This window comes from Terrapene carolina, unplaced genomic scaffold (assembly GCF_002925995.2).
Source record: "Terrapene carolina triunguis isolate 2854851 unplaced genomic scaffold, T_m_triunguis-2.0 Scaffold66, whole genome shotgun sequence".
Classification (NCBI taxonomy): Eukaryota; Metazoa; Chordata; order Testudines; family Emydidae; genus Terrapene; species Terrapene triunguis.
In genome coordinates, this window is record NW_020664417.1 from 48843362 (window position 1) to 48866300 (window position 22939).

General features: G+C 42.1%; 1 protein-coding gene across 1 annotated transcript in view; it reads right to left on the bottom strand.

Moving 5' to 3' along the window:
* Window positions 1–22939, bottom strand: part of ZDHHC2 (zinc finger DHHC-type containing 2) — a 73019-nt gene that overhangs the window by 22221 nt on the left and 27859 nt on the right. The window contains exons 3-7 of the mRNA XM_024193337.3: window positions 19907–20001; window positions 13686–13806; window positions 12468–12537; window positions 9451–9483; window positions 899–1019 (exon numbers count right to left, since the gene is read on the bottom strand). Of these exons, the coding sequence (XP_024049105.1) occupies window positions 899–1019; window positions 9451–9483; window positions 12468–12537; window positions 13686–13806; window positions 19907–20001 (440 nt within the window). The remainder of the gene's footprint in view (window positions 1–898; window positions 1020–9450; window positions 9484–12467; window positions 12538–13685; window positions 13807–19906; window positions 20002–22939) is intronic.

The following is a 22939-nucleotide window of genomic DNA, read 5'->3' on the forward strand; positions in this document are numbered from 1 at the left end:
TTTTCTGTTACCACTGAACAACATATACCCACCTGCCTTGTTTGGAAGCAAGTCAATCTACCTGACATCCAAAAGCATATTCAGTTTTGCAGCTGAAGACTCTTAGGGTATGTCTACACAGGAACTAGGCAACCATGGCTGGCCTGTGCCAGCCTACTCAGACTCGCGGGGCTCATGCTGCGGGCCTGTTTCATTGCTGTGTAGACATCTGGGCTCGGGCTGGAGCCAAGGTTCTAGGACCCTGTGAGGTGGGAAGGTGGCAGAAGTTGGGTTCCAGCCCAAGTCCAAAAGTCTCCACTGCAATGAAACAGCTCTGCAGCCTGAGTCCCACGAGCCTGAATTGGCTGGCACGGGCCAGCCACAGGCGTCTAGTTGCTGTATCAACATACCCTTTGTTTGTGCTTATGATAAGGCACATATATGAGCACAAAATCAGAGGCAGCTGCTGAAGCCAGCTTAAATTTGTAACTTAGTGACCAAAAGTTACAGAGTTAAATATTTCTTATAGCCTCTTTTCTGCTTTTCATACATTGAACAATTTTATTGTCACCATCTTGGAAGTGTGAAGACACACAGAAACTAAAATCTATTCACTTCACTTTCTTCCACATCACAACATTTGACATAATATCACCACTCAGGAAAACTTTCAGTTTTTAAGAGAAGACCGTAGTCAGTCAGTGGGAGGAAAGTTCACACTTTATATGAACACAGACTACAAGTTAAAAACTAAACAAATGAGTTAATGTGACTATAAATATTGATATTTTACAACTCAAAAGGAGATATATGTATACACAGGCTAAATATATAGCTCTGAACATACAGATCTGAGAGCTTTTACATTTACAGAACCACACTTTACAAATAAGAATATGGGTTAAAGATAAGTACTTACTGTCCAGAATTTGATAAAATACTGTAAATCTGTTGCAGCAATGAAAAGGCAGTACAGTAGAGAATAAGCCAAGAAAAGAAGGAAAAATTTGTAATTGGAGAATCCAACGCAGTTGTTCACCCTGGTAACAACAAAAAATAAGTACATGAAAAACTGAATGAAAACAAATACATTTTAATAATCTTTATTTAAATTGCTTTAGTCTAATTTTTAATGTACTCATTTACTGTAAAATAATTTTAGCATAAATCTGTAAACAAAAGTAGTAGTTTCCTGTATCTCTCTCTAATGCCATAAACTGTCTATGAAATTCTTCATTAAGACATTCTTTAAAAAAAAAAAGAATTTAATACAGATGGATGAAATAAACAGCTGTTTGCTTTTGGACTCCAAAGTAGTATTTCAAAGAACTTCCACAAGTCCTCCCCATGCTCTCTCAATGTCAACAAAAATCTGCAGGCTGAAATCAGGCATAGAAAGGGCCTAATTTGAAAGGAATCTTTTTGACAAATTAATATATGGATGAATATCAGGATTTTGTGGAGAAACTTCCAAGTCTTAACTATGGCAACCTCCAATATGATGTTTTACTATTATAATACTGCTTAAAATTTTAAAACTAACTAATACAAGATAATCAAATTATTGAGATGGGTACATTGGAAACAATATCAAGCCATTACCAACTGGAATGAAGGGACACTACATTTACGATCTCATAACTATAGTTGCATGTATTTTGAACAAGACTAAAATTGTTTGAAAGGGTCAGGATTTTGGAATCACAATCCTTAACATGTTGAAAGAAAGGATGAAATAGAGAATCCTAACCTCAAACAAAGAAACAAAGTGAAAAACTCCTAACCCTTAAGGAATATTTAATATAAAGAGAGAAATCAATCAAGCTTATGAAGTGCCGAAACTTGAAATGACTCAATTAATAAAAAAAGACTGTCTTTTAAAACAGATCAACACCAAGAAAAAAAACCTTCTCTTTACAATGCAAAAGATAACCCTCTCTGTAGTCTCCAAAGAAGCAAAGGAGGATTCTGCTGCAGCAGATTTCCTGAAGCATTCCTGACCTAAACCATCATCAGTGAAGACTGGCTGCATCTTAGGGTATGTCTACACTACGAGAGTAGTTCGATTTTACTTAAATCGAATATGTGGAATCGATATTGCAAAGTCGAATGTGTGTGTCCACACTAAGGACAGTAATTCGACGTTGTGAGTCCACACTAACGGGGAAAGTGTCGACATTGGAAGCGGTGCACTGTGGGCAGCTATCCCACAGTTCCCGCAGTCCCCGCTGCCCATTGGAATTCTGGGTCGAGCCGCCAATGCCTTCTGGGTAAAAAATGTGTCGAGGGTGTTTTTGGGTAACTGTCGTCATCCGTCCGTCACTACCGCCCTCCCTCCCTGAAAGCGCCGGCGGGAAATCAGTTCGCACACTTTTCTGGTCAGTGACAGCACGGACGCCACAGCACTGCGAGCATGGAGCCCGCTGCGACCATCGCTGCAGTTGTGGCCGTTGTCAACACCTCGCAGCTTATCATCCACCTTTCCCAGAGGCAGATGCAGAGAAATCAGGCAAGGAGGCTACCGCACCGCGGTGAGGACCTGAAGTTTGAGAGTAGCACAGACCTGTCAGAAAGCACGGGACTCAGCGCCGAGGACATCACGGTGGCAATGGGTCATGTGGATGTTGTGGAACGGCGATTCTGGGCCTGGGAAACAAGCACGGACTGGTGGGACCGCATAGTGCTGCAGGTCTGGGATGAATCACAGTGGCTGCGAAACTTTCGCATGCGGAAGGGGACCTTCATGGAACTTTGTGAGTTGCTGTCCCCTGCCCTGAAGCGCAATGACACCCGGATGCGAGCAGCCCTGACTGTCCAGAAGCGAGTAGCCATAGCCCTCTGGAAGCTTGCAACGCCAGACAGCTACCGGTCAGTCGCGAACCACTTTGGCGTGGGCAAATCTACCATGGGGGTTGTTGTGATGCAAGTAGCCAACGCAATCGTTGAGGTACTGCTCTCAAAGGTAGCGACCCTGGGAAACGCGCAGGTCATCATAGATGGCTTCGCCGCGATGGGATTCCCAAACTGCGGTGGGGCTATAGATGGAACTCACATCCCTATCCTGGGACCGGACCACCAGGCCAGCCAGTACATTAACCGAAAGGGCTACTTTTCAATGGTGCTGCAAGCACTGGTGGACCATAGGGGACGTTTTACAAACATCAACGTCGGATGGCTGGGCAAGGTTCATGACGCTCGTGTTTTCAGGAACTCAGGTCTGTTTAGACGGCTGCAGGAAGGTATTTACTTCCCGGACCACAAAATAAGTCTTGGGGATGTGGAGATGCCTACAGTCATCCTTGGGGACCCAGCCTACCTGCTAATGCCCTGGCTCATGAAGCCCTATACTGGCGCCCTGGACACTGAAAAAGAACTCTTCAACTACCGGCTGAGCAAGTGCAGAATGGTGGTGGAGTGTGCTTTTGGCCGTCTCAAGGGGAGATGGAGAAGCTTACTGACTCGCTGTGATCTCAGCGAAACCAATATCCTCATTGTTATTGCAGCTTGCTGTGTGCTCCACAATCTGTGTGAGAGCAAGGGGGAGACCTTTATGGCGGGGTGGGAGGTTGAGGCAAATAGCCTGGCTGCTGATTACGCCCAGCCTGACAGCCGGGCGATTAGAAGAGCCCAGCGGGACGCGCTGTGCATCCGGGAGGCTTTGAAAGCTAGGTTCCTGAGTGAGCAGGGTAACCTGTGACTTTTCAGTTTGTGTACAGAGAAGCTGAACCTGCCCCCGTTTCTTTACCCACTAAATCTTCAGTATCCTCTCCATTTACATACCCCGTTCCCCCCCCCTTCCAAAACACGTTTAAAAATAAAATGACTTGAATTTTGTTAATGAACACCGTTTTCTTTATTACTGTTTTCGCGGGAAAGTTTTGAACCTGGGACGCAGACTGTGGTGGGGAGCGGGTGTAGTGTAGTGATGCAAACGACGCTTCTAAACTCCAGGAATGATAGGCTCCGCAGTGGTGGACTGGTGGTTTCAATGGAGCCTGCCACCCCTCCTGTTCAGGACTGTGTGTGGGGGGGGTGCTATGTGACTTTGTGGCAGGGGGAGGACAGTTACAGATCCCCTGCTGCGTGGCTCTGTGATCCAGGATAAGGACCGCTGCATAAGATCTCTAACTGCCCTCCCCCGCCACAAAGTCACAGAGCACCCCCCACAGAACACTAAAACCACCTCCCGGACTGATCAGGGTAACTAGTGACTGCAATGTGTGTGCCCTGCTGCTGTCCTGTCCAATTACCAACCCCCTTCCCCCCCTTCAGACAGACTCTCCTCTAAAGAACATGATGGAAACAGTAATGAACAGAAACGTATTTTTTATTAACAACTACACATGAAACTGGGGGGTGAAACTTGGACGGGGGCTTGGGTGAGGCGGAAGGAAAGGACTTTTCAAATTTTGGGGAATGAGAGCCTTCTGGTGCTTGAGCAGTCTGCAGGGGTGGAGTGAGAGTTTTCACGGACTCTGCCGCCCCTCCTTCTTTGGACTTTGGGTGAGGGGGATATGGGACTTGGTGGCGGGGGAGGGCGGTTACAGATAGACTGCAGCGGGGCTCTGTCCTCCTGCCTCCGGTCCTGCAGAACATCCACAAGGTGCCGGAGCGTGTCCGTTTGCTCCCTCATTAGTCCAAGCAGCGTTTGAGTCGCCTGCTGGTCTTCCTGCCGCCACCTCTCCTCCCGTTCCATGTGTGCTCGGTGCATTTGGGACAAGTTCTCCCTCCACTGGGTCTGCTGGGCTGCCTGGGCTCGGGAGCAGCCCATAAGTTCCGAGAACATGTCCTCCCGTGTCCTCTTCTTCCTACGCCTCATCTGCGCTAGCCTCTGGGTGTGTGATGCCAGGCTAGGTTGTGAGACAGTCGCAGCTGTGGGAATGGGAAAAAGGGAGTGAATTCCTCAGAAAGATAAATTTCGTTGTGAACAAAGAACATAGTCTTTCTCTGTGAACAAGACCATGCACAGCACCTATCACATGCGCACTCAGGACAAGGTCGAATTTTCGGCCCTCGCATTCAGTGCCTGGGGTCTTGCAGTGCAGATCAGAGAAGCGGGGCAGGACACCGGAATTTGTGTAGCAGGCCGACATGGTAAGCCGTAGACTTGTGGCTGCTTAAAACTTTGATAGTTGCACTGGCCTCCTTTCACATTGAAAGCAATGCCAGTCCCTGCTGCCAGCAATCCGGCAAGCATGAACTCTGCCCCTGTCCCACCCCCTTGCGGCTGTCCCAGGGAAAGATCCCTGTATGCTGCCCCTCTCCCGCCTCCACCGCGTGGCTGTAAACCGCCGGTTACAGTTCTGTAAAGGAACAGGCAAGCAGTCCCAATACTAACATTCCCCTACCTAATTCAAAGCAGGTCACCATGAGCGACATCACTCTGATGAGGATTTCCGAGACAGAAAAAGAAAGGATGCTTCGGGAAAGCCTGCAAAGACCAGGGCCGTAATCCGCCATGCTCTGCAGGGCAATGATCCCGGAGTACTTGCTTCTCTCCTGGCGCGGAAATGTTTCCTACTACGGAGGACCCAATAAGGCCGCTCTCCCCAGGAACCTGATGCAAAGGCTTTCCAATTACCTCCAGGAGAGCTTCGTGGAGATGTCAATGGAGGATTTCAGCTCTATCCCCAGACATATAGACCGGATTTTACTGTAGCTGCACTGGCAGGGACTAAACAGTAGAACGGCTTGGGCAGAACAATCATGCTACACCGGACATTGTTTGATTTTTTTAAGTAGTTGCACTGCCAGGGAGTGAACAGTTAAGCGCCTAGGGCAAAGTAATCATGAAAAACCCACTCTTAATATTCCTGTTCTGTGAAAAATAAATGTTTACATGTTTAAAACACTTACTGGCTGATCCTTCCCCTGATTCTGTGTCCGGGTTAACGGCTGGGGACGGTTGGTAGGGGATCTCTGTAAGGGTGATGAAGAGATCCTGGCTGTCGGGGAAATCAGCGTTGTAAGCGCTGTCGACTGCCTCGTCCTCCTCATCTCCTTCCTCATCTTCCCCGTCCGCTACCATGTCCGAGGAACCGTCCGTCGACAATATCCCATCCTCAGAGTCCACGGTCAGTGGTGGGGTAGTGGTGGCGGCCGCACCTAGGATGGAATGCAGTGCCTCGTAGAAACGGGATGTCTGGGGCTGGGATCCGGAGCGTCCGTTTGCCTCTTTGGTCTTCTGGTAGCCTTGTCTCAGCTCCTTGATTTTCACGCGGCACTGCGTTGCATCCCGGCTGTATCCTCTCTCTGCCATGGCTTTAGAGATCTTCTCATAGATCCGTCTTTTGGAGCGCAGCTCGGAAAGCACGGACTCATCGCCCCACACAGCGATCAGATCCAAGACTTCCCGATCAGTCCATGCTGGGGCCCTCTTTCTAGTCTGAGATTTCACGGCCATCTCTGCTGGAGAGCTCTGCATCGTTGCCAGTGCTGCTGAGCTCGCCACGATGTCCAAACAGGAAATGAGATTCAAACTGCCCAGACAGGAAAAGGAATTCAAATTTTCCCGGGGCTTTTCCTGTATGGCTGGTCAGAGCATCCGAGCTCGGACTGCTGTCCAGAGCGTCAACAGAGTGGTGCACTGTGGGATAGCTCCCGGAGCTATTAGTGTCGATTTCCATCCACACCTAGCCTAATTCGACATGGCCATGTCGAATTTAGCACTACTCCCCTCGTTGGGGAGGAGTACAGAAGTCGAATTTAAGAGACCTCTATGTCGAACTAAATAGCTTCGTGGTGTGGACGGGTGCAGAGTTAATACGATGTAACGGCGCTAAATTCGACATAAACTCCTAGTGTAGACCAGGCCTTATAGGGAACATGGGCCAGGTTTGAGTTTGGATCTGGATAAACTATTTGGTCAAATGATAAATGAAGTTTATTACTAATAAGGAATGCTAAAGCAGGTTTGATTTTAGGCGAATAGGCACTGCAGTAGGCCACAGCATAGAATTCAGAGACACCCGAGTTCTCCAACCTTCCGTTAAGAGTGTGCATGTGTGGGTTTTGTGTGTTACTATTTCCCCAAGTAGATATTAAAACCTCCCAAGTCTGTTATCTAATTAGTTAAAGATTAGCTGGGTTAAAAATGTGTTATTTCAGAACTGCTAAGTGCCTAACTTAAGAATGATCAGGTCTGCATCTGTGCAAAAGAATCAAAAAAATGCAGGAACTATATTAATGTGTAAAGGGGAAATAAGCTAAATAAATGGAGTATAACATAGGTTGTATGATAGAGAAACTTAAGGTGGAACTCTAAAGTGGCATGCTACAAAGAAATCATTCAAAGAGTTTGTCTACACAGTGGGTTAGTGCACACTAGGCTTGGGTGTAAATTCTAGTGTGCATGAGCGTGTTTCACACTAACCAGCCATGTGGACTCTGCTGGCACACCCTGAGCTCTCTAGTGCAAGCGTTTAGTACGAGCCAGCAGGGGCCACACAGCCAGTTAGTACACGACCTACTGGTGCACAACAGAATTTAGACCCTACCTGTGGATTAACACACACAACATAGACAAGCTATACTTCCTTAAAACAAAAGCATGATTCAGCTTAATCTTTTGGCAGACTCTTAGCCCAATTGACTGGATTAATGGAAAGGCAATCTTCCTTAACTTTCTTTTGAAGAGTGACCTCACAGCATATTAAGTGGTGGCGGCCATTGTCTGGCTTATTGGAAAAGGTGTGTGTCCCTTTAAGGGCTAGAATGCCAGAAAGTGACATGGCTGTAGATCAGGTCAGCATGGTGACACTGCCCCATTCTGCCCCCCCTACCCCCCCCCCCCCCCCCCCCCCACACACACACACGACCAGAAGAGAATGGAGGGACTATATAGGTCCATTCCAGTGCAGGAAAAACCCTCTTTTACCTGGACCAGGCGGAGCAGCAACTAGAAGTGGTGACATACCAGGTTTTGTCAAAATCTGCTGTGGGCACTGCACTAGTCACTCCTTTCTCCAGGGACTGGGAAGGAATTTTCCCTCACTGCCAGACTGTCCAAGATGAAGTGTGGGGGGAGGTTTGCCATCCCCATAGTGGGTTCTGGGGGGCTTAGTTGGGGCAAACATGAAACGGGAGTTAGGCTATGATGTTGCAACTCGTTATGTAAATGTGGAGTAGATGTCCAGTGCAGGTACTCCCTAGGGAAAGGATACAGTGATCAAATAAACTGACTTGGTAAAGGATTTAAAGGAGTTATTCTTTAAAAGAGTGGGAACAAGGGGGTTCAGGGCTTCTATGACTTCAACAAGTTAAGTACAAATCTGTATTATGGATTTCGTAAAATGTCCCTTGAAATTCATCACTACACTACCAGCACCCACTCTATCCTCTACCTGCCTCATTTTGGCTCAGGGTTTATTGGATTAAAATGAAAGTGAAAGAGACTTGCTTTGAGTCGGATATGTCTGCCCTATACAAAATCTATCAATTTGGATAGAGAATGTCTTCAAATGGGTAAACAAAGCCAACTCTACTGAAAGGAAATGAGTTTGTATTCCTAAAAGCCTATGGTCTGGATAAATATATCTGTTAACTGCACTTTATGTGTCAACTGAGTGCTACTTTTGCAGTATGTAGCTTGAGGCAATGGGTTTCTAATTTGACTTCTAAGTTTACACACTCCATCCCACCTCCCCCATTTGAAAAGCACGTTGCAGCCACTTGCACGCTGGGATAGCTACCACAATGCACTGCTCTTTGTGGCATTGCAAGAGCTGCTAATGTGGCCATGCCAGTGCACTTGAATCTGACAGTGTAAACACATGGCAGCGTTTTCCCTGCTGCGGTCTCTGAAGGCTGGTTTAACTCCCAGCGCTCTACCTCTGCAAGTGTAGCCATGCCCATAGTTGTTATTGGGGCACTTAGTGCACTGGATGAGATGCACCACATGTTGTGATAGACATGTGTAGGACTCGTGGATCTTGAAAGATGTGTTGTGGGGGTGTTGATCATTCTAGTGGTGGAGATATGTCTGTAGGTTTTGCATCTGTTGTTCTGGCAAGGTCTGGTGCCACTTTAAGCTGGTGTGTCCTGGTCTGTGGGATGCTTGCTTATGATGATGAATTTGGAGAGGTAGGGGGGTTGTTTGAAGGCCAGAAGAGTTTTAAAAGAGTTCTGTAAACCAATGTCCTAATTTACTTTAGAAACATTTACACTAGTGGGGTAGCCCACTTCTGGGACACATGGTACTGTGAGCATGAAAGTCAGATACAACTGCTAGAAGTATTGACTATGCAACTGCAAAACAAGGTGAGATTATTATTAAATGTTGAAATTACAATAGTGTAAGGGGCTCCAGATCAAGATCACAGCACCAATGTATTAAGACACTGTAGAAAGACAAGACACCAGGAATGTGTTTTAACTCCAGTCTCTTGTAATAGTGAAGCCTGTCTTTCACAGCAAACCCCTCAAAACTGTTCACCTTTCATTTCTGAAATTAGATGAATGAACTATACTCACCAAGGGCAATGATGGTCCATTTTCAAAATACATCTTTAAAAGAAAGCAAACAATTATATATGTGTTAAAATAAACAGGAGATTTAGAGTTTAAACTTAACACAATTGCTACAAAACATCTGATTTCATATATCCAGGAGAATGGGTTGACAATCAGCTACATAGACTTCTTCAGAATAAATCTCATTCACAGTTATATTCAAGTCTGCCCACATAATATACCACCTGCCTACAACAGAACAAGTAGGCTTTTTCCCGCTCTGAAAAGTGTAGTAGGCAGTTCAAATTATAGTTTTGCCATATTTTGTTACATAACTTAACAAGTCACTATATATGAGCACATTACCATGAATTTGTATTTACATTATCCACAAGTTGTTGCAGAAGTTCACAAAGATCAACTTATGATGCCAGCCTCCGATGCCCAATTGTTAAATTTTCATACAAGCACATTTGTGCTTTCTCTCAAGCAGCTCCTCATGCTTGGGAGGCACAGCCTCTAAACAGCTGCAAAGCTACTCCAGTACTCCTTCAAACTCTTTTAAAAAAAACACAACTCTCCTTTGCTGTGATGCCTACAAAAATTCCTGACATCAGTTAGGCTGCTTGTGTGCTGAGACCACTGCCTACCCATGCTGACCAATACTGCCTCTTTCCCTGTACTCCCCGTCTGTCTGTTTGTATCCATCTCTTGTCTCTTTGGGGAAGGAATGGTCTTTTTGTTCTGCGTTTGTACAGCATCTAGCACAATGGGGTCCTGGGCCATGACTAGGGCTCCTAAGCACTAGAGATAATTACTCCTGAGGGAATTCTGCACCAAAAATATAAAAATTATGCACGCAATATCTTAAAATTCTGCACATTTTGTCATTAAATAAATTTGGAGGCTCCAGCATGGCAGTGGGGAGCACAGGCCACTGGCTGCACAGAGGAGGGAGATCAGCCCCACTCAAGGACATGGACTCGGCGATGAGCTACACTCAACCCTGACACAGTGCAAGGGCCGGCCCGCCCCAGAAACACCTCAGAGCCCTGGCCCTCCATGCCATGTGCACCAGGTGTGGGCAGGCAGGCTCATCCCAGCAGGATCCAAGTGTGGAGGAGCTTAGTGTGGGGGGATCCAGGTTTTTATCCTTCAAAAGTTATGTCCACTCTGGAAGACAATGATTGACTGGAGAACTAGTAAGTTTAAGACCTCAGAGATACCAAGGAAGTGATATATGATTATTTAAGAAGGCTAGTGATCTTTATTTGGACTGTTTAAAGCCCCACATTTTGTTAACAGCAATTTAACTAAAACACTCAGGAGAAAAGCTCTTCATTAACAATTCAACACCCTCACCCTTCTACTAAGGGATGAGAGCACTCCTAATCCACATGTGAGTTATCTAGGGTGGATAAAAATCAGTGAAAGATTTTTTAAAATTTAAATTCAATACATTTTTTCTTTTTAAAAATCAACCTATTTAAAATTAAATTTGAAACTGACAACCTACATTTAAGGCCTAAATTTACTATAAATCTATTAAAATAATTTAAACTAAATTAAATTCAATATTCAGTAAGTATATGTTTGCTGCTACAATTTTAAAGAAATTCAAGCCATTGAACTGGTGAAAGTCACTGGCTAAGCACCTGGAGCCAGAATTTATTGAAGTGCTAAACCTAGGCTATGTCTTCACTACTCGCCTGAATCGGTGGGTAGAAATCAATCTCTCGGGGATCGAATTATCGCGTCTCGTCAGGACGCGACAGTCGATCCCCAAATCGACGCTTGTACTCCACCAGCGCAGGTAGGAGTAAGCGCCGTCGACGGGGGAGCCGCGGAGGTCGATTTGCCGCCATCCTCACAGCGGGGTAAGTCGGCTCGGATATGTCGAATTTAGCTACGCTATTCGCGCAGCTGAATTTGCGTATCTTAAATCGACACCCCCCTCCCCCGTAGTGAAGATGTAGCCCTAGCTTTTGACAGGGGCAGAGAGAATAACAGCTTAAATTCAGTTTATTCAACTAGCTCAGTTCAATGACTAGTTCATTCAAAGTTGAGCAACCCACTGGGAGCTGAAAAAGCAGGAATGCTTGTTTTCCTCTTACAATACATGAATAAAAACAAGGTGTGAGGATGAGATCTACTAGTTCTAAAATCCCAAAGGACATAGTGGACAGAATCACTGTTCAATTCACTAACTACAGACAATACTTCTTTAATAAATCAGTTTGAAATACAAAACAGTTTGATGAAGCTGATTTTTTTTATGTATCCTACACATTTAGGGTAGTTTTATTTATTAAAAAAACAATTTAAAATGCTGGTTTTGTTCATTTTTCATTGAATTCCAATTTCCATGCAAAGGCAGCTTGACACATATCAAGTTAAAAAAAAAAACTCATAAAACAAGAAATGGCTCATTTGCTATTTTCTGACAATCAAAAAATAAAAATCTGAATAAATGTATATTAAGCTATATAATTGCTTAAATAAATGTATACAGATACAGTATATCCTCCAAGTTAGCAAGAAAGAATATCAAATGGATAATAAAGGCTATATTTAGTTACAAAACAACAGGTTTTAATGGTTACTAGTGAGAAAAGTACCTCTCTTTAGAAAAATAACTAAGAAGTACAGATGTAATACAAAATTAAAATTAATTATTTAAATCAAATTTATTTCCTGCTTGCTGATTTAGATCATGATTAAAACTGGTACTTTTAATCACTGATTTAAATCACACCTCCCTGAACTCACCCAAGAAATTGTCCAATAAAAAACAAAAAAAGAAAAGTAAACATTCTTGATATTTGTAAAGAAAATTAAAAGCAGAAACAAACCTTTAAAAATATCTTTCAGAGTGTCTTTGTAACAAAACACCAAATATTTTTTTGTAATAAATAAGAAAGTAGCAAAAATGTATTGCTCAGTTCTTTACCATTTAGCAGAGGCATTTTTTATAATTATTTTCTTTTGCATTAACAAGATTTAACAATTATTATTTAACATTAAAAAACTGTTCTTACTTGTCACACACGGAACAGTGATGGCAGCGGTCTGGTTTTACAAGTTGGCATCTGTCACAGTATCTGATTGCTGAGAAGAAAAAATATCCATGTAATATTAGATCTAACATAAGGTTATGCACATTTTAACATCGTTAGACCCACTCCAAAATAAATATTTATATCAGATCCTGAATTCCCTGAAACTTCCAATAAAGTGATTCAATTTGAATTTAGTGAGAGTTGCAAGTGTTCAGCACCTCACATAAAGGCTGGCTCAGAGCTACTAATCAAGTGCACTTTGAATTTTTAATACACATGAGAAATATTCCAACAAATTGCATTCTGGATTATTTATTAAAGCTTTTCACTGAGGCTACTTTTCAAATGAAGAAAAGTCAGCATTGCAAAACCTAAAAATACAGTAAAAGCTATGTAACATGATTAGTAATTAATAAATAAATTCACATTAATTCTAAGAAGCCATTTTAGGAGTTTATGCTAATAATAGATTTAATTTTGTATATTGCCTTTAGGATTTGCTTACTTGGCAGACATGCATAATCTGAAACTAATGACACTGATGATATAATGTAAGGCCTTTGTTTAGTTTTCAGATTTGGCGTTTGCTCTTGCTCATATTTCTTCATCACTGTAGTGGACGTGCATAGGTGCCACAATAGTAGGTGCCATAGACAATTTGATATTAATATTTACCTTTTCAGGAATGAAAAATAAAAGTCAAATTACGTCACCTTAAAATATATATTTCACCTTCTTGTAGTGTTTGTTAATACTGCAAGCTATCAAATAACTACAGGTAAACTAGTGCTGCTTTTGAAACCAGTCTTGACACTAGTTAGGATTTTAATAGTATTAGAGTGTTTTCAATCCATCTTCAGTTACAAATTGTGGGTGTGTATAAAGCAAAATAGAAAAATCAGATTAACTTTGACTAATATTTGAGTATTAACATTTTTTATGTTTTTAGTGTCTTGTTAATTCTATTACCATAATTACTCATTATTACATAGAATCTGCATTTGCAGTATGTTAAATAATGTATTTCTACTAAATAATAATAATAATAATAGGCATCATTCTTAGGTCAGTTTTTTCTTTTAAGCTTTGAAAGACAATTCATTTTTTTAAAACAATATCTAAAAATCTCACTTCCTACTGACAGTGAAATGTACCAAGACACATGTCTCATTGACCACAGAAACAAATAGCATTTACCTCCAGACATTGTCCTTGTATAGATAGGAAGGTCCTTGGCTGCTCGCCTAAAAATTTCTTGCTGGGCTTCACCTCTAGGCTCCCTTTCCAGCAGTTCTTTGTCTGCATATGATAGATGGAACTGGAAAATAATGTAATTTTTAATTACTAATGCCTAGAATATTACATCTTTATGGACTTTTACTCCGACTAAAGGAAAAGGTATTCGTTAAATAATGATGGTGTATGTGTAAAATACTGTAGCAAACAACCCATTGTTCCCAAGAGACACAAATTCAAGTTTTGGTGTTTTTTTATTTCTCTTCTTAGTCAAAAGCAATTTAAAACATTTCCTGATTCCACTGTGTATCAACCTAATATTGATTGCTCTCCTTAAGGTAAAACAGGAACTCCAAATGTTTAAAATTAAGCAAGATTAATTGATATATCCTTAAACCATTTGGTTACCATTCTCTCTACAAGTTTCAAAGAAGACTACGTCAAAGCGTATTAATGAACTGTTAATGCATGTCAGCAGGGTCCACACAGTTCATCTGCACAGGCTAATGCAGAGTAGATTTAAATTCACATCCCAACTTGACACAAACTAAGTGTTCCTTTAGACAAGCCCAAAGTCCACCCCTGTGATACAGAATAAATCCAACTGGCTACTGAACCGAAGTTAGTTACTTTAGTCTTTCAATGTCATAAGCGGGGGCAAAGAAAATATAATACGCAATAGGTAGGAAAGCAGGAAGGGGAATTGTGTTAAGGAATCATACTTAGCAAAGTCAACAAATTAGTGCACACTATGCAATGTCAATTTTCTCCCTCAACACACCTGGCAGACTACTCAAGCAGCACAGGAAGAACATACTAGGGAGTTATGGCTACTTTAACCTTATAAAGGAATAGGAGCAGTATTACAGTAGAACCTCAGAGTTATGAACAACTACACACCTCATTTGGAACTGGATGTATGCAATCAGGCAGCAGCAGAGACAAAAAAGGACAAATACAATACAGTACTGTGTTAAATGTAAACTACTAAAAAATAAAGGGAAAGTTTTTTAAAAAAAGATTTGACAAGGTAAAGAAACTGCTTCTGGGCTTGTTTCATTCAAACTAAGAAGGTTAAAAACAGCATTTTTCTTCTGCATAGTAAAGTTTCAAGCTGTATTAAGTCAATGTTCAGTTGTAAACTTTTGAAAGCACAACCATAACATTTTGTTCAAAGTTATGAACATTTCAGAGTTACGAACAGTCTCCATTCCCAAGGTTTTCATAACTCTGAGGTTCTACTGTACATCATTTTATGCTTACATAGAATCCAGAGTATTTTGTAGCACTAAATTACTTGTAATTAAAGGAATGATGTCCAGTAGACCTGTCCTTTAGCATCTGTTTCTACACTGCTGAACAAGGATGTTGTTGCATAATGTCGCTGACAATGAAGTTCAAAAGCACTACTGGAACAGTAGACATTGCCTTCTAATACCTAAATTTGCTGCATTTAATCCGATAGTCCATTTTAAACTCTAACAACATGAAATAGTTGCTTTCCACCCCAGGTTTAATTAATGATTTATCATATGATTAGCACTCAGTAGCAGCCTTTTCTCAACATCTTTTATTGAAATTCGTCTATAAGAATTTGAGTGGATCCCTCTTCTAATTATTCCTATATAGTCTTCCTGCACAACCCGACACTCCAAAAGAGTATAATTATAAAAATCGTAGCATGTAAATACCAAATGAAAAATAGATTAACTTAATTTTTTTTTTTAATATTTCCCCACAAAAAGATACAGCAAATGTTGCTAAATTAAGCTCAACAGAAGTCACTGATGACTGTATTGTTGCAGAATGTTTCTCTAAATAAACAGTTCAATTCCGCAATGATTTTTCATGATACATTATTTGTAAAAGTGTTCATAGTTCCCAAGTTTAAAAAAAAAAAATGGGGGGGGAGGGCATTTGAAAAAGCCCAACGTTAACCATGGAAATCACAAGTTAAGGTTACATAAGCAATTCAGCATCAAACTTACTATCCAATTCTTGTGCATCAACCAGTGAAAAGCAAATGATTTATACTTTTTGAAAAAAGGCTCATGATGAGTGCTTGTTTTTCCTCCTACACGTCTGAACATTTTCTTCTTCTTAATCATAAAACTTTTCATAGTAATAGCTCTTTGCTATAAAATGGTAGTGGGGTTTGTGGAGAGTAGGATGGTTAAAATATGATTTACAAAAGGACTCAATTGACCTGCAATTATGGAGGTCACATGACAAGCACATCCATAACGTATTTACCTACGTGTATTGGATGGTGCTCTCACTACTTCCCCCTGTATAACTTATGTCATTTAATTATCTTGAGTATTTTTTCTGGGTGGTGGTGAGGGGAATATGGGAGCCAAAGTTGTGGGTTTGGAGTAGGAGCATAGAATCATAGAAGATTAGGGTTGGAAGAGACCTCAGGGGGTCATCTAGTCCAATCCCCTGCTCAAAGCAGGACCAACACCAACTAAATCATCCCAACCAGGGCTTTGTCAAGCCGGGCCTTAAAAACCTCTAAGGATGGAGATTCCACCACCTCTCTAGGTAACCCATTCCAGTGCTTCACCACCCTCCTACTGAAATAGTGTTTCCTAATATGTAACCTAGACCTCCCCCACTGAAACTTGAGACCATTGCTTCTTGTTCTGTCATCTGCCACCACTGAGAACAGCCTAGCTCCATCCTCTTTGGAACCCCCTTTCAAGTAGTTGAAGGCTGTTATCAAGTCCCCCCTCACTCTTCTCTTCTGCACACTAAATAAGCCCAGTTCCCTCAGCCTCTCCTCGTAAGTCATGTGCCCACGTCCCCTAATAATTTTTGTTGCCCGCCACTGGACTCTCTCCAATTTGTCCACATCCCTTCTGTAGTGGGGGGGACCAATACTGGACGTAATAACTCCAGGTGTGGCCTCACCAGTGCCGAATAGAGAGGAATAATCACTTCCCTCGATCTGCTGGCAATGCTCCTACTAATACAGCCCAATACGCCGTTGGTCTTCTTGGCAACAAGGGTACACTACTGACTCATATCCAGCTTCTCATCCACTGTAATCCCCAGGTCCTTTTCTGCAGAACTGCTGTTTAGCCAGTCGGTTCCCAGCCTGTAGCGGTGCATGGGATTCTTCCATCCTAAGTGCAGAACTGTGCACTTGTCCTTGTTGAACCTCATCAGATTTCTTTTGGCCCAATCCTCTAATTTGTCTAGGTCACACTGGACCCTATCCCTACCCTCCAGTGTATGTACCTCTCTCCCCAGCTTAGTGTCATCTACGAACTTGCTGAGGGTGTAATTCATCCCATCATCCAGATCATTAATAAAGATGTTGAATAAAACCAGCCCCAGGATCGACCCCTGGGGCACTCCGCTTGATACCGGCTGCCAACTAGACATAGAGCCATTGATCACTACCCGTTGAGCCCGACAATCTAGCCAGCTTTCTATTCACCTTATAGTCCATTCATCCAATCCATACTTCTTTAACTTGCTGGCAAGAATACTGTGGGAGACTGTATCAAAAACTTTGCTAAAAAGTCAAGATATATCACATCCACCGCTTTCCCCATATCCACAGAGCCAGTTATCTCATCATAGAAGGCAATCAGGTTGGTCAGGCATCACTTGCCCTTGGTGAATCCACGTTGACTGTTCCTGATCACTTTCCTCTCCTCCAAGTGCTTCAAAATGGATTCCTTGAGGACCTGCTCCATGATTTTGCCAGAGACTGAAGTGAGGCTGACCGGTCTGTAGTTCCCCTTGTTCTCCTTCTTCCCTTTTTTAAATATGGGCACTATATTTGCCTTTTTCCAATCGTCCGGGATCTCCCCCGATCGCCACGAATTTTCAAAGATAATGGCCAATGGCTCTGCAATCACATCAGCCAACTCCCTCAGCACCTTTGGATGCAGTTCTGGACCCATGGACTTGTGCATGTCCAGCTTTTCTAAATAGTCCTTAACCTGTTCTTTCACCACTAAGGGATGCTCACCTCCTCCCCATACTGTGTTGCCCAGTGCAGCGGCTGCGAGCTGACCTTCTCTGTGAAGACCGAGGCAAAAAAAGCATTGAGTAGTTCAGCTTTTTCCACATCATGTGTCACTAGGTTGCCTCCCCCATTCAGTAAGGGTCCCACACTTTCCCTGACCTTCTTGTTGCTAACATACATGTAGAAACTCTTCACATCCCTTGCTAGCTGCAACTCCAATTGTGCCTTGGCCTTCCTGATTACACCCCGGCATGCTCAAGCAATATTTTTATACTCCTCCCTAGTCATCTGTCCAAGTTTCCACTTCTTGTAAGCTTTCTTTTTGAGTTTAAGCTCACCGAAGATTTCACTGTTAAGCCAATCTGGTCGCCTGTCATATTTGCTATTCTTTCTGCACATCGGGATGGTTTGTTCCTGTGCCCTCATTAAGGCTTCTTTAAAATACAGCCAGATCTCCTGGACTCCTTTCCCCCTCATATTAGCAGCACTAAAGCAGTGGACATTTAGAGCTCAGGACGGAGAAGGAGGAGTAACATAGGTCTCCACATCCATCCCAGCCCTGAAGACAATTTTGGCTAGTTAAGCATGGCCAGTTTATTTAGCTTACTTGCGGGGTGAGGGCCAATGGAGGAGGGTGGGGTGTTGTGCAAGGCCCATGAGGGAATAAAGGAGTGTCCAAGAGGGCAGGGAGGCAGAATGTTGCAGCTGGTTTGGTTGGCTAATAGAGATGGTTTACTTTCATACACCAAATATAATGAAGGGGATTCCATTTAAAAATGACATCTACATTGTTAGTTATTCACCTTTTTAAAAAGCTCCATGACTTTACAAGTCCATGCTCAATGTAGGCCAAAGTACATGTGCCAATTTGGGAGTTTAAAAGTGAACCCTGTGGCGGAAGCAGTGGAGATTAAGAACATTTTCTGAAGCTCTGCATGATTTTTTCAAGCTGTTAAGTTTTGATTAACTTGGATATGGAAACTACTGCAGAGCCATGAAATTTTCTGGATAATGTAAAAGAGAAGGATAATTTTTCATCCAGAAAATTTCAACCAGTTTGCTTTCTGAGATCAAACAGATGAGGATGAGGGGAACAAAATAAAAATTCTTAATGCAACCTCAACTATGGAGGCATGGTAGTGAGTCCATAGTATGGTAACTGGATAAATTAGACAGGAAAACGTACTTCTTGCTTATGTAGTGAATACTTTGAAAGAGCAACAGATAACTATTCTTCAAAATTAGGGCCAAATCCTGCCGGTTTTACTCACACACGTAGTTCCAACGATTGTAGTGCATAAGAGAAGCATAATTTTGTCTTCTAGTTTTTCCAATTCCCGGTGTGAAAGTTCCATATGCTTCAAAGAATGGTACCTAGAGAGTAAACCTGATTCAAGAGGCAACATGTACTATTCTTGGAGCTTATTAGGATGAATCCAGCATTCTGCTCCATCTTCCTCATACTCCTCCAGACAAGTGGATCCTTCCTATCCCTCTGTAGTATTATAACTAGACATTAGAATTTATATTTAACTGATTAGCTGAGTCAACTGTAGCTGGACTTACAGTATGAACATCGTAGACCTTACCTGAGCAAAGACTAATTGGGATTCTCAAAGTCTGTAGGCAGCTGTTCTACAAGGTGACCCACAAGTGAGCCTCTCTCTGGCTGAGCCAGTAGGGGGTGTCCACTTTAGAAGTCCCTCTTACCCCTTCGTGCAATGACAGCATGAGGACTTGATTGTGTATGTTCAGAAACCAGTACTTTTTGAATGGTAGGCAAAAGTGATTTTTCAGAATATAACTGACACTAGGACAATAGGACATCTGAACTAAGGCGAGAACTTAAAACACTCCATCTCAAATACATTTGCAAAAAATTATATATTTATGTGCACTACTCCCCAAAGAGTGGACATCTCCCTAACTAAAACATTTTTATTTTATTGTCTTCTGTTAGCACACAAACGTTTGCTACATTTAATTTCTTTCCCATAATATATCAAACCACCAACATGATGGTAACAATCAATCACTTATCACTACCAGCCAGGGCCACATTAGAACTGGTGACCTTCAGGTATACAAGGTATAAAGTGTAAAGTTATTCAGCCTCCGAAATGTCATTTGACCACTTAAAATCACCTGAAAACTGCATATATCAGAAACGAACATAAATTTGTCCCAAATCTCAACTTACTTCTTTTGAAGGATTCATTGGTAATGTAAAGATTGTTTTCCAGTAAGACCAGACAAACAGCATGAAAAATAGGTGATAGGCAATCAGGCACACAACTAAAATTAAAGAGGGATGTAATTAATATATTATACAGAAGAGAACAACATCAGCATATTAATTACATTATATAAGCAAACTATCAGCATCATTAGGGCTGTAAGAAAATCATGTGCCACAATTTTGTTGCAGAAACTGCAACTTTTAACACACACTACAACTTTTAATAGTTTCTGCAAATGTTAGTGGCATTGTGACCCCATGTGCCATGTTGCAATGCTAATTTGGCCTGGCTGCCCATGCAGCAGGTAGGCCAAATCCCAAACGTGGCACACAGGATTGCAATGCCAATCATTCAGATTTGGTCCAGCCACCCCTCCATCATGGTTGCCTTTGATCGACAAGTGGAACACATGGCATCTCTTCTGTCCTGCTGCCCTACTTTGGAAGGTAGGCTGCATGTCTGCACCACAACTTAAACTATGCCTGCAACTTCTGAAGAAGAAAAAAAATCACTACTTTTTTTTTTTTTTTTTTTTTTTTTAACAGCCTTAAGCATACAGGTATACACAAATATATCAGTTTAATACAGTGTAATGATATTGGTAAACAAGATGTTGCACTGAAACCTTAAACAAAAATTTACTGTTGTAAAAAATATTAACTATAAACATTAAACTGAATTAAGGTGGTAAAACCCTGATCAGTAAAAGCAAAAAACACAAAGTACTTCCAGTATTTTCCTGGAGGCATTGGGTAAACTTAATCGATCCTTCCCTCCCTTTCAGTATTATGAGCCATATGTGAAATCGTTAGCTGTGCAAGAAAGGGAATAAAACGACCTAAACTTTATGCTGCACAGGCTATGAGAATCTTTCAGATACTGTACATGGATACATTTGGATTTGAATATTAGCCTTAATGTGTACTAGTTATTTGTTTATGGTAGTTCTGTTGTTACACAGTCCAAATGCAGGTTTTTAAATGATCAAAACAATTTATTCTTTAGATCCACTGTGATGTGTTCTTGTCGCTCTTAATAGTACAATCAAGATTTACTATGTTGTGGTATTTTGTCACATTCTCTATTCTTACAATGAGAACTATGTCAGCAAATCTGTCTTAAGTGGATGGTGAAATTTTATGAACACCACTAATTGTACGTCCAATAATTGTTCAGTATTCTTGATATCCCTCACATTAACATATAGCATAGTCACTGTAATGAAGGACAAAGCCAAACTCCAGTGCCCACTCCAAGTAGCCTGACCAGATACCAAGAAGATGTGCAGAAAAGGAGAATCCATCCCATTCCTCCAGGCTGCAGCATGCTGTACAGCTGCTGCACGCGGCGCTTACACATACCCTATATGATGAATTGGAGAGAGGATCTTCACAGAATGCTCTGCCCCTGCTGTGCAAGTGGTCTCTACACCACACAAAATGCCTGCACATGTGTACACTCCTTACACAGCTTCCCTAGAACCACTCACACAAAGTGGAAGTGGACCATTTCCACTGCATGGCACTGTCTGCGGCTATAGATAAGACAATCCAGTCCCCCTCTAGTGTGTGAAACATTACCACTATAGAATTAGCCCAGGGTTTTGGGTATTACAGTACTGCCAACCTCAAGAGATAAAAAATCATGAATCGCACTCCCAAAACCTGCAAGATTGACCCCCCCCCCCCCCCAAATGAAGAGATTTAGGGGAAAAAAGACTATATTGTGTTTTTTTGGTCTGTCTTCTGATTATTTTTTGAACTCCCCCCCCCCCACACACACAGGTGTGTGTGTGTGTGACAATTACTGTTACCCACGCTCCCAAATTTATTGGGTAAGGTGATTTTGGCTCCTGTTGAAGGATCTCTCATCTGCATGTCCCCTGCCTGGCAATTATTTCTTCCCCTTCCAACTCCAGTCATCAGTTCTGCCCCTCCACAAGCCTCATTTCTTCTCCCTCCGAGGGGGGGGGCTACAGCAGAATTTCCTCTCTTCCAGCAGGCTTGGGTGGGGGGGCAGCTCTTCACTACCCTCTGGCCCCTCCCAGGCCAGATGCTACTGGGCCCTTTAGCTCCCTCCTATGAAAACGGCTTCGGATTGCCAGGGAGAGAGGGACACAGCACCCTGTAGCAGCTCTGATTGGTTATTCTGCCCCAGGAGATACTCAAGCGGGGCGAGCAGCCAATCAAAGGGCTCAAATTCACTAGTGGTCTGGAGCGTCTCTCATCATTGTGAGATTGGCATGATTTTGTCTGGGGCTGAAGCCATTGTGAAAAAGTTGAGGGAGTTGGCAACACTTGCCAAGTAGTACGCCAGATTACTCAGTGCTAATGACGTTTCCATAATGCACACATGCAAGAAGGCAGAGTAAAAGTTGTAGCAGCAACTTCAGTTCTGAATTTCCCCACTTTCGTGAGTTCAAAATATCAAAAGTAATAGTGGAATAATGTAGCTGGCACTGAATTTTTGTTAAAGTTAAAGACAAGCAGAAACTCTTTAAAAATGTATTCTCAGTTCATATGCCAGTCATAAGTTAACTTATTTGTAAAAACAAAAACCTGAATCAAACCATACTGTATGGTACTTTGCTAAACAGGACAAATTGGAGTCTGATGACTGGCTTCGGCAAAGAGTAAGTCTATTCTTCAGATCAGTCAGAATATCACAGGTCAACAGCAAGCAAATATCACTTTATTACATCAACATCTGCACTGGTCACTTTATTTGATAGCTTTAATCATTTGTCAGAACAATTTGTATTTACTCTATAATACATATTGCCTCAAGGTCAATATCTGCTATTTTGAAAATAAGTAATATGATGATGGTACAAAACATGGGTAAGAAAGCAAATATTGATTATATGACTTTCTCTGTACTATATCCTTTTGCTAATTTGTGAGTGTTATTCCCTGTACATTTTACCTCTACAATACTGGGAAACAGATCTCAATTTCATCTCCATTTTTAAGTAGGAGGAAGGAACCACTATC